The 13388-nt window shown below is 43.3% G+C and overlaps 1 protein-coding gene across 1 annotated transcript; it reads right to left on the bottom strand.

Moving 5' to 3' along the window:
* Positions 1-2708: 2708 nt before the first annotated feature.
* LOC311043176 (beta-1,4-galactosyltransferase 1-like) lies at positions 2709-3641 on the bottom strand (the record flags this gene model as incomplete). Its single annotated transcript, XM_084054360.1, has 1 exon — positions 2709-3641. The coding sequence occupies one exon, from the start codon at positions 3639-3641 to the stop codon at positions 2709-2711; it is 933 nt and encodes a 310-aa protein (XP_083910486.1).
* Positions 3642-13388: the final 9747 nt, after the last annotated feature.

Here is a 13388-nt window from a genome sequence, read left to right as displayed (position 1 = left end):
TTGAAGTGAGCTTTGAAGACCACTGTTGTTTCTAAATATGAATGGGGTGTGATTTTTTGTCTCCGCCAGGAGAGTTTTACCCTCCGTGTGTGTCCGTCTCAGCCAAGCTAACATTGGTCAAGTGACACGTGACAATATGTAATATAAATAGGTAAGACAGGATTAATCAGGAACAGTACTGGCGGAGACCTGTGCTCCGAGGAGCACATTTTCTAGTTCTTATTTGCTTTTGTGAGTTTTTTCCTAATAAAGTTGTTCTCTTTTTTCTACCCTTCCTCTTAGCATACTGAAATAGAAGCCATTGTTCTTGCATTGATACAAGTCAGTGTCAGTGCTGCATAAAAACAATAAATCACATGATAAAATATTAAAAACAGTCAATAACACCGTTTCTCAACATCTGGTCCGGGGACCACCATGGGACCTTTTTTTTTCAGTGTACAAAGGGAACCCTATCTGAGAAGAGCATGTGCCAGGGACCCCCACAAGAAAATATTTGTGTTAAGAAATTGTAAATAATTCAACATTTTTCAAAATGTTCCAAGACTTTTCAAAATGTTTAAAAAAATACTAATAATATTAATATTATTGGGTGTCCCCGGACCCCCACTATGAGAACCACTGCAGTATAGGGGCCCTTACTTACGATAATGTTAAGTGAGTTTTGGGGTTTGGTGTGTGAGTGTAAAGGTCTGGTGCTCTGTGCAACGTATATAAAAAAACATTAATATGCCTTCGAAATCCCAGGGTGAAAGATGGGAAAAAGTGTAACATTCTTATTAGTCACCCATCTCAAATGTCATCATAAACCTAATAAAAATCACACCCTGTGTGAAGAGAGTGGTGCCTTTGATGAGCCCCGTATTGATGTTGTCATCAATGTTTGTTTATTGGACATACATACACCCGGACACACAAAGTCAGATATAGGAGTGGTTGGCACCACTCAAAAAGAAAGGGGGGGGAGGGAATCAAATGGATCCAAGAGTCGCAAGCTCTTGTTAACACTTTGCATTGGTTCAATACTTATAAAACCCAGGCACACTTAACCACTTAAACCCTCTTGACTTAGTGAACTGGCTCTGTGCCTGGCCCGCTTTAATTTCTGTCTAAACCCCTGGCAGTCAGTAGGATACGACAGCAGTGACAACACAAAGACATGTGTGTGGTGAGGAACTAATTGGCATAATAATAAACACATTGGGAGAGAAAGTAGAAACAAATGAAATGCTGGGGTTCAAGTGATTCATTTACGAATACAAATAAATATGGAGACACAAGGTTTCTTCCCTGCAGCAACGATATGTAAATGCCAACGTGCTTTTTTTGCTGTGGTGTGCATGGGGGAGAGCTACTGTATTTCCAGGGCACAGTGTGGGGGCTCGTCCGTCCCCTCGCTTATCAAAACGTACTGTAGCTCGCTTCCCTTATAACAAGCACGGTAAATATTCAGACGCTCTGCTTCAGTGCTGCTGTAGCCTGCACTTTCTGTGTGTGTGTGTGTGTGTGTGTGTGTGTGTGTGTGTGTGTGTGTGTGCGTGCGCGCACTCTGAATTCGTTTGACTGCTGGGGTGACGTTCCGAACATACAAACATCGATTCCACTTTGTATTTGTCGCTGTCGGGTGGAAACCTTGTATGTCCCAAACTGTTACTTTTCAGGAAATGGAAAAAAAACAGTTCTTGTGCAGGAAGTGTTTGAATTGGCATTAAGGAGCTTCTTTTCATTGGTGGCACTGACCACCATGTCCTCTCTCTCTCTCTCTCTCTCTCTCTCTCTCTCTCTCTCTCTCTCTCTCTCTCTCTCTCTCGTCCATTTGGAGCCCTGGTGGTCTCCCAACCCAACGTTGAGAACCAGTGGTTTGGCTTACAGGCGCCCATCATTTGCAGTTTCAACGGGGAAGGTAACTGGGCACATATGTGAATATGAGCGGTGTAAAAATAGGTGCATGTATATTAGAAAATGCTCCTCGGAGCACAGGTCCAGGTAGTAGGAGTCAATCTTCTAGCCTGGCATGATGTGGATTCACTCACACGTTCCTCCACGGTATATCAGTCTGGACTTCGGCCCATAGGCAGAGAGTATGAGAAGTCTGGAGATGAACGGGCCAATCAGGGGCTGCTTTTCACTGTTGTACGGAGAGCAGTTGAAACGCAGTCACTGATTGGCCCGGTCATTTTCTTGGCCGAGACAGCATGTCTCGGCCATAAATACATAAAAAGTACACAGGAGCCGGGATACAGGATTTTGAACACATCGGGTGCCAGAGGTTTATTCAAATATTATACGTTCAGTGCCTGCTATTCTTCCATCCACTCACGTTGATACGTTGCGTGCTGTAGAAGCCCCGACGCGGAAGTAAATGTAAACAAGCGTGCGTGCGAGACGGCGGAGGGTCCCGACTAACGCCTGGAACAATAATATTTCTAACGCGATCCTCCATTGCAGAGTGATCGCCGATCGAAAACGGCTCGCTTCCACCACGTAAAAAAAAAATGGAGATATTAAGCTACATGGATCCACATCCGGCCTCTCCTTCTCAGAAACTCTGAGAAACTTATAAAATAAAATAAAATTGTCCAAGGCAATGAAAGAATTAAGAGCAGAATGTGGGGGCAGCAGATCTACAAGCTCACAGCGAGTCGCGAAGCATCACGTTGTGAGCTTGTAGGTCCGCTGTTTTCACTAGTTTGGGTTTGGGTCTTGAGCTAAAACGTTGATCTAAACGAACAATGAATTGGCCATCTGCCGATGTCCACGGTGACGTTGGTGTACAGCGGCTCTCTTTCTCTCCTCACCACCTCGTAGGACAGAGAGCTGATCCCGTCTGTTGCCATGGTCCGATTTGTGTTTTCGAGGAGGTACGATAGCTCATGGTTATATTCGTTATTTTTGTCTCTCGCATGAGGGATGTTTTTCGTTTTCCCCACCTCTCTGTCGGGACGTGACACGGACATGCCTCTAAACCCAACCCTCTTGTAAATGTCGTCGTCCTCTCCTCCCCATCCCCAGTAGCAGTTTGGGAAACCGTTGATTTTCAAAAACTGCTCTTTACTCATCGAAATTACACCTCCAAAGTTATCATGATATGGTAAATCGAAGTAAAACATTTCAATGGCTACAGACAGGTGTCTGGGTTGGCTGAAGCAGCGGTATGTGTTCCGGTCGTCCATTGGAATCAGGTCTGTGTCGCTGAACACAAAGCAGTCGTAGTCATAATCCTTCAGCGCCTCTGTGTAACCGATGTTCATCAGCTTAGCTTTGTTAAATGTCCCGTCTCCATGCTGGTTGATGACGTACACCCCATAGTGCAGTTGCTGCCGCTGTAGGAAGGGGTGGAGGTGGTGGAGCAAACGTTTGAGGTGCTCGTCTCTGTTTCTGAAGGGGATGATCACAGCTACCTTGTGGGAGGAGTCGCAGTCTTCAGGTTGATGCCGACCGCCAAGCTCAACGTTGGGGTTCTCCTTAAGAGTTTGCTCATGGCTCACACTGGAACTCAACTCCACCATCTGAGGACCAAGCAGCAGTGGAGAAGTCTCCGGACATGGTGCAGGGAGTGAGACCTGCATGCAAACCAGCAACACCATCAGTTTAAACATCATCTGGAGAAGACTGAAGTTCACAGCCACGGACCTAGGCATGTTGACTCTCAAACCTGTAATTGCAATCTAGCTCTTTATTTGCCCCCCCTCCTTTCCCTTCTACAACAACAAATCTTTTCCACAGAATATGGTAATGAGCTGCACAGAACAAGGAAAGTAGGTTAATCTCAACAAGTTACTCGCAATGGTGTTATTCATGTGAAAACTTTACTGTAGCCGATGTTAAATAGGGCCTTGGGCTGACGTCGTGGACCTTCATATTTGGGCACAACTGATCTGGCACATCCATATTTGGGGCGAGACTGAATTGTGAAGATTTCCCATAGACATACAATTGTAAAATTTGTGGCACTAATATATTAATATCAATTTAACTATAAACTAGAAAAAGTGCTCCTCGGAGCACAACTCTCCGCTGTTGGGAATGTTCTATCTGTATAAGTGTCCTATCCGTCCTGTCTGTATAAGTGTCCTATCCCTCCTGTCTGTATAAGTGTCCTATCCGTCCTGTCTATGTAAGTGTCCTATCCGTCCTGTCTGTGTAAGTGTCCTATCCGTCCTGTCTGTGTAAGTGTCCTATCCAATTGTTACAGTATCCGCCATTTCTCAACCATTTCGTGATTGTTCCTGTCTTACCTCACTCTTACCAGACTTGTGTTGGGAATGTTGGGAATGTTCTAATTCTTATGTTCTAACTGTCCTATCCATCCTGTCTGTATAAGTGTCCGATCCGTCCTGTCTGTATAAGTGTCCTATCCGTCTGTATAAGTGTCCTATCCGTCTTGTCTGTATAAGTGTCCTATCCGTCCTGTCTATGTAAGTGTCCTATCCCTCCTGTCTGTGTAAGTGTCCTATCCGTCCTGTTTGTATACTGTAAGTGTCCTATCCGTCCTGTCTGTATACTGTAAGTGTCCTATCCGTCCTGTCTGTGTAAGTGTCATATCCCTCCTGTCTATGTAAGTGTCCTATCCGTCCTGTCTGTGTAAGTGTTCTATCCGTCCTGTCTGTATAAGTGTCCTATCCGTCCTGTCTGTATAAGTGTCCTATCCGTCCTGTCTGTGTACTGTAAGTGTCCTATCCGTCTGTGTAAGTGTCATATCCCTCCTGTCTATATAAGTGTCCTATCTGTCCTATCTGCCAATTATGTACCAGCCATGCAGCCATTTCGTGATGGTTCCTGTCTTACCTCACTTTGGCGGTGGCAAAGCCACCGTCAAAGTGACGCCATGTATTTATACAGTATTTCACCGTATTGTCACGTGTCACGTGAGGCTTGACCAATCGGTGTGTCATATTTAGAAAGTGAAAACAAAACTCTCCTGCGGAGAGTAATAACAAACGATAATATCTCCCCCGGTCAAGAGGGAATTCCCCTTTTAGGCTAGCGGATAAGATGTTGGCTTTCCACGCAGGACACCCGGGTTCGAATCTCGGGCGGTAAGTGGGCGTTGAAGAGGCTTAGTTTTTCAGCCACGCTCGGAGGACACGGACCCTCCCCACGCCTGCGCGTAGGCTACGTCATGACATTGCGCGATGGATGGCGCATGCTTAAAAAGAAACGGATCTACAAGCTAATGCATAATACATAGCATCACAAAGTGTTGATAGCTTGTAGATCTGTTATTTTTGCGCATTATGCCAACCTTTTTACATTTGTCAGAGTTAAACTAACAGTGAGAATGTAGTGTGTGCGCTCTATCAATGTCAGATAGATGACAGAACAGACCTCAGACAAGAGCCACTTAGTGTTTGTTCAGTAACAGGAGCCTACCCGTCTGATAGGTTATTTTAATCAGTTTGATAACAAGTGTATCCAATCAGGAGAGAGGACTAATTCAGGATAGGGGATAAGCAAGTGAAATTGGAAGAAATGAGCAGACACATTTGGAACTGGAACACTATGAAATTTAAGCTCTCTCCTGATTGACTAAAATTGATAACACACATGTCTTCTTATTAAAACCCCATTAAGACCTGAGGCAGATTCTAAAAATGGCTTCTAAATCAGTTGTTCACAAACGTTCAAGATTTTTCAAATATGTTCAAAAATAGCAGATATACAAGTGAGCTTGTATATCTGCTATTTCTGAATAGCCAACATAATTTGTGTCTTTATTACACAGATGCTTTCCCGGTTTTAATGAGTTAAAGAGCTGGAGAGACAGGGAGACCCCTGTTACTGAACAAACACTGTATAGGCTAGCAATGATTATTATCAGAATATAGCGTACACTTTTTTAACAAAAAAAAAAATACGTTTTTGTTTTAACCAAAACATGCCACTTAATCTTTAATTTCCGCCTCATTGCTGCATGGATAGGGTTAATGATAACAAAGTGGATCATGGCAATCGCTGGAATATTTTGAGAACATTCGACTGAAAAGAGAAAACACGTTTGCGTCCAGTGGACAGGGCCCGTGGGGGGCATATGTGGCCCCTGTTGTGACTATTCTCATGGCAGACCCCTGAACGGTATTTTGTGCCAAGTTTGGTGCAGATTGGAGCAACGGTGGGTATGGCAAGGTATGGCAGGTGCCATACCGTGGCTCCAAAACGAATCATGAATAGTAGCCTAATGCAGGTGTAAGACCACTGTGTTTGTATTGTGTTATAGGTATAATGCATAGTTTTCTATGCATTTCGGGGGTTAGGTGTCCCTTATTTTAATCTCTGGGAGTTGGCAACATAACCTTGCCATACCTGGCGGATCTGCTACTTTTGATTATTTTTGTGTGACGCTGTGTATGATCAAGTAGTATGTTTTCTACGGAGATAAGAGGTCTCTGCCCGACAGCAACGATATGTTGCCCTTTTTATTGCCAAAAATCGGAAATCGCAATTACGTGCACAATTAATCCTCAGCTAAAAATGTCATGATCGCGTGACGGCCCTGAGCGCAAGGACGATGGAAGCTGTGGCTTCCATGGAAGCCATATGCACCACTGACGCACGCACTGCTAGCACACACTTTGCTGTGCATGTGAATCATCCTCCCGTAGAGCCATCAGTGTTACCATGTCCGCTTATTATAAGCGACTCTGGCTTGTCGCTAAATATTACCACAATTTGTGCCAGGAACCCCCGTACAAGATTTGTGGTGTTTAAATGTTTCCAAAACCTTTTCTCCCAAGATCTTTTGGTAATTAGCCGATGTACAGTGCAGTAAGTACAGTAAGGATTAAAGTGCTCATGTGGCCTATAATAGTCGCTTCTTTTGGGCTTGGTTTCCTGGCTGCTTATTTCTCTCACAAAAACTGGCAACACTGAGAGCCATATGCACCCTGACACATCATGCCATGCTAGCTAGCGCACCCACACACACACACACACACACACACACACACACACACACACACACACACACACACACACACACACACACACACACACACACACACACACACACACACACACACACACACACTGTGTGGATGGTTGAATCATTAGGGCCTGTTTCCCCTGGCATCTGTGAGTGCCAGTGCTGCTGAGACTACTTGACAGTAATGGTTCATGTGCTCACTGGGTACTCTGCAGGCGGTGTGGCAGCTCCACCACGGCCTACCTGCTGAGGCCCCCATGCCACACTGTGCTGTCTGTCACAACACTGTATCCTCAACGCTGTCTGTGAGTCGCTCTGAGAGAGAGAGAGAGAGAGAGAGAGAGAGAGAGAGAGAGAGAGTACAAATTTCTATTTGAGAAATAATGATGAGAAATGATATGTATCATATCACATGTGAGAGAATTGTTTGTGGTGAGCACACAGTTATTTGTGGTGAACCACATGCTGGCGCTGTAGTGCATTGCTGACAATCTGCAGCATATCCCACTGTTGTTGTTTTTTTTGTTAATGATACCAAGTGGAGCATTAATGCACTTTACTACGAGAGAGAAGCAGCGTACATTGCTCCGATCATATACAACATTTAGTGGTTAGATTTCTGGGGACAACGCAGTTGTCATTTTTATTTCATTATTATTAGGCCTAGAGGAGAGAAACAACGCTTGGCCAGGCGGACAGTGAAATGCAAATCATCCATTAACTTGAACAACGATAATGTCCGGGTGGTCTGGGGGTGTGAAGCCTCTTTGCCAGGGGGAGAGAGCGGTGAGTCCGGTCAAAACAGCCACAAAATAACGTCAGAGATGGTATATGTGTAGCTAATTTAGAAAACGTTTCAGATGAAAAAACAAAGAAGGATTATTTGAATCGACTGACGCACGCGCGCTGTAATATCGTAACATTGTAAGTTAACTCCGGATAATGCCTAAATGCTAATTGTAAATTGTAACATTTTAACAATTGAATTGAGTGAACCCCAGAATCCCTATTCTGGGGAGCAATGCTCGGAAAAAATAGCCGATCTACAAGCTCACAACACGCCCCAGCCCTCCTCTGAGACACTGAGTGAGTAGACAGACATGGTGCCATTTTATAATGAGCTTAAGTGAGGACCAATTATTATAAAGATAGGCTGAAAACGGATGTAGTGGTTCTTTATTGATTATCTTATTAAATCATAGATCATCATTTAAAAAATATATATATAATCGATTCAATTGATTATTTCAATTAACTATTGCACCCTGCTATTTTCCAAAGATTTTTTATACATTTTAAACATTACAATACATTTGAAAACGTGTGAAACAGGACATTCTGCATAATGAGTACTTTCTACTTTTGGTACTTTAAGTACATTTTGATACCAATACTTTTGTACTTGTACTCAAGTAAATGTTTAATTCCGGACTTTTACTTGTAACAGAGTATTTCTGCACTGCAGTATTGATACTTTTACTTACGTAAAAAAATACATAGGTTTTTTTTCGCCGAAAACCGCAGATCTGCTAATTTTCAGCGAAAGCTTTCCCCACAGTACGGATGCCGGGGTTTAAGTGGTTAAACTGCAGATGTCAGCCGCACGGTGTGAGTGTAAACAAGAGAACGGATCAAACGAGACGCGTGTCACCTTCCCTCCTTGTTTGTTTGTGTGCGTGTCACTGTCACGTCACATCGGGACGCCGGCGGCCAAGTCTGGCGCTTCACAGACCTTTGATTGTTGACGCCAATTAGCTTAACCCATTCAGACCGGGAAAGCGTCCGTGTCATTTTTAGTCATGTCTTTGGGCTATTCAAAAAATAGCAGATCTACAAGCTCATAGCGCGGCACCGAGTGCCGCGCTACGAGCTTGTAGATCTGCTATTTTTTGAAAAATCTTGAAAATGTGTGCAAATCTTTGAATATATATATATATATTTAAAGCGAACATTTGTAACTCAAATCTTTGCTCCCCCTGGAACAACACATTTTGAGATGGGGTCATTTTGGCGGCCAAAACATATCGAAAAATGTTTTCAGTAGCTAGCTATGGGTGCAGTACGTTAGTCCGACAGCGCATTCCTCCGACAGCGCAGCGCTCCGACGTTTCAATACTAAACCCGAACCAAACCCGCACCCTAACCCTAACCGCACGCGGATGCCACATAGTCGGAGAAAAGGTCTGTCGGATTATCGCATGCCTCCCGCTAGCTATAGCTAGCTATATCAGTGGTGCTCCAACTTTTCCATGTCAACTTTTCCACCCCCAATATAATGTATTTGGCCGCATATCTCAAAATATGTTGTTCCAGGGACCTCCCAGATGCACAGATTGGAGTTAAAAATGTAAAAAAAAAAACATGTATATATATATATTCAAAATTTTGTTTTCATTTTTTTCACATTTTTTTCACAAAAAATAGCAGATCTACAAGATCATAGCGCGGCACTCGGTGCCGCGCTATGAGCTTGTATATTTGAATAGCCAGAGAAATCTAAAAATGTCACAGATGCGTTCCCGGATTGAATGGCTTAAGCGTGCCCCGAGTCCACGCGTCCGTCTGTCCGTCGCCAATCTGACAGTTTCCATGGGAACATAGCCGCGGAGGAGGAGTTGGAGGAGGAGGAGAGAAAAAGACAAAGGAAGGGATATTTGAATCACGTCAGTGACTGCTGGAAGAAGACGTAGATCAAGTGGTTCTCAAAGTGTGGTCCGGGGACCCCCAGGTGGTCCCCAGCAAGACGTGTTGATACGGCATCGCAATCACTTTAGCCACTTTATCCATTTTTAAGTTGGCTATTCAATAATAGCAGATCTGCAAGCTCACAGCGCGGAAGCTTGTACATAATGCAATGTTTTTTGCAATTTTTTTTGTAAATCTCGAAAATGATTCTGAATCTCGATTTTCTTTTTTTAATGTTAGATTTTTTTCCAAGCAAATCTTCTGGGAGCGCCTGACACAAAACATTTTCAGGTGGGGGTCCGCGACCAAATGCATATCAATTAGGGGGTCCTTTTAGAACTACTGAAGTAGATCATTTTTAGTCTCAATACCACAATATTAAAATACTAATCACTAATGTATCCTTTATTCAAAATGAGACGGACTTAATGGCACAGTACCAAAGTAAAAAAAAAAGTTATTTTCAAATGTTTTCAAACATTTTTGAAAATAGCCGAGCTACAAGCCAACTCGTTTGTCATAATAATCTAAATCTGCTAAACTAATCTGCAAAATAATTGTAGTGGATTAAAAAAAGTACAATATGTGTCTCTGAGAGATGGATTGAAAGAATAAAAAATATGAAAATTCCCCTGAACAAGCAGGCAGGCTCTATTAGCTCAATGGTAAAACATGTCAGCACTTGCGCAGGAAACCGGGTTCAAATCCAGGGTAGAAGAGGAAAGTTACATAGTGCTGCTTTATACGTACTTGAGTAAATGTATTTAGTTTCCGCCACTGGGGAGTATGAAAAGATTGATGTTGGATTGAAACTGGTAACGTTCGCTGTGTCCATATGGGGAATGGCTAAACCCTGTTTGTGTAAAACAGTTACTTTTAAGGAAATGAGAAAAAAAAAGAAAATGGCTCCAACGCTCACAACGTACCGCGATGCGACTCGTTTTCACAAGTTTTGCACGATCATGCAACAAAGTACTGTAGGGCACTGATATACGAAAAAAAGCAGAATAAGCAGAAATACGGAGATACAAGGTTTTCTGCCTGACAGCGTCAATATTGAGCTTGCAGATCTGCTACTTTTGATGCTTTTCAATTTGAATCTTGAAAAGTCACAGTTTTGGACATAATGAGTTTTCAAACCGACATGTTTGATGCATGTAATAAAAAGGTAAAAAGTACGTCTCATCGACGTGTAATATTTGGCCTGTAATGTGATCATTTTTCATGATCATAGACTGTATAGGCAGAGAATAAATCTCACACGAGCAGCCTAACACCAGAGCCCAGCATCGATCAATGTTAACGACATGCTCAGCTCGCATATTCTGCATTAACCCATTGAATCCGGGAACGCACCTTGTGTCAATTTAGATTTGAGCTATAACCGTTTTTTTAATACTTTGGCTATAAAAAAATAGCAGATAGCTCGTAGATCTGCTATTTTTGAAAAATCGTGAAAATGTGTGCAAATCTTTGAATATATATATTTTAAAGCGAACGTTTGTCAAATATTTTGTTCCATAGACCTCCAGAAGCAAAGATTTGAGTTCCAAATGTTCGCTTTAAAAATACATATATGTTCAAAGATTTGCACAAATATTCACGACAAGCTCATAGCGGGGCACTTGGTGGACCCGCTATGAGCTTGTAGATCTGCTTTTTTTGAATAGCCAAAGTATAAAATATGATGAAGTGGTTAGACAGATGCGTTCCCGGTTTGAATGGGTTAATTAGAATTTTTTAACGATGTCACACTTTGTAAAGTAGCCTACTGTACATGCACCCACCACCACACGCAAAAAACATACTGTATGTATGACGCTTGCACGTGCACACACACACACACACACACACACACACACACACACACACACACACACACACACACACACACACACACACACACACACACACACACACACACACACACACACACATTAATTATTGGCTCAAATTCTACTATGCTTGTGGGAGACGTTGTGGCACTCACAAGTATAGTCACACACACACACACACACACACACACACACACACACACACACACACACACACACACACACACACACACACACACACACACACACACACACACACACACACACGCGCACGCACGCACACACACGCCTCCTATTAAAATGTTCAAGTCAATTAAAGGATGCTGTCTTGTAAGGCTCATCGATATAGAGGGCAGGACCTTTGCGTTTCTTCCCTTCCCGTCTGGAGTGTGTGTGTGTGTGTGTGTGTGTGTGTGTGTGTGTGTGTGTGTGTGTGTGTGTGTGTGTGTGTGTGTGTGTGTGTGTGTGTGTGTGTGTGTGTGTGTGTGTGAGCCCTTTGCGGTCCTAACCTTACATGCTGTTATTAGAGAGACAGTGACCCGTCAATGGGTCACGCTACACTTAAACTCCATCACAACGGTGGTTCTCAAAGTGGGCTCAAGGCACCCTGCGGGGGTCCTTGAGGGGATTCCAGGGGGTCCTCTGCAAAATGAGTTAATATAGCATAACGTATAGGGGCACGGTGGCACAGTCGGTAGCGCTGTCGCCTCACAGCTAGAAGGCTTGCTATAGCTCCTCGTGCATTGAAGGAGGCATGGGCTCAGTTCGGCTCTCCCCAGACTGGCAGAGGGAGAGTAGCGCCCAGCATTACAGCTTAGGCATTGGCACTGGGTGAAACAATGGGTTTTAAAAAAGAATCGTTGCTGTCGGGCAAAAATCTCCATATTTTAGCTTTTTGTGTTTTTTCGTAAATTAACACATCGTGTGCCAAAAACGGTCCGGACCGTTTTTGAAAAGTCATGCGTGGAGTGCCATAAGCTGTTATAACCCTGTTTTAATAAAACTCTGGCACTTAATGTGTTAACACCCTACTTGATCATACTACAGTGTCACACAAAAGTATCAAAAGTAGCAGATCTACAAGCTCGAAACGCGGTGTCCACTACTTTATCCAAAATACTTCACAACGTGCATTACATTCACACACACACATTCACACACACACATTCACTACTACACATTCACACACACATTCACTACACATTCACTACACACGTTCACACACAGGTTCACACATCGATGGCAGAGGAAACGATGCAAGACACCAACCTGCTCACAGGGAGCAGTGTGGGGTTCAGTGTCTTGCTCAAGGACGCTTCAACACTAAAGGTCCTTACATACCGGCGAATATAGCGAATATACGCAAAATTCGGATTCGTTCCGAATAATTAAAAGACGCTTTTTCGCTTCGCTTTTTCGCTTTTTCGCTCCATGTACGGAGCCATTGACTTTATAAGGTTTTTAAAAAAAAACGCATTATTCGCACGAAAAAAATCGCCCCGGTGTGTAAGGACCTTAACTCGGGGGTAGTCGGGGATCGAACCAGGGATCAAACCGCGAACCTTCACGTTTCCTAAGCAGCCGTTATACCGCCTGAGGGACCGGAAAAGGAATCGATAGAGTAATCGCTAATAAAATAATCAATATTTACAGCCCTACTATGCATATCGTCTCTGTCGGGTGGAAACCGCATATCTCCAAAGATGTTACTTTTCAGGATTCGAATTCAAAAGTAGCAGATCTACAAGCTCAAAAGCGAGCTTGTAGATCTGCTACAGTTGATGCTGTTGTGTGACGCTGTAGTATGATCAAGTAGGGCGTTAATTTACGAAAAAATAAAAAGTTAGAATATGGAGATAAGAGGTTTCTGCCCGACGATAAGGTACCATGGATCATGTGGTATAGCCTAGCCGTAGCATGAGGTCTCAGCTAACATGTTATAGAAG

This window comes from Gymnoscopelus microlampas (assembly GCF_963454915.1).
Source record: "Gymnoscopelus microlampas genome assembly, chromosome: 4".
NCBI classification, from domain to species: Eukaryota; Metazoa; Chordata; class Actinopteri; order Myctophiformes; family Myctophidae; genus Gymnoscopelus; species Gymnoscopelus microlampas.
The sequence above is the reverse complement of the archived record's forward strand: the minus strand, read 5'-3'. Positions and strand labels throughout refer to the sequence as shown.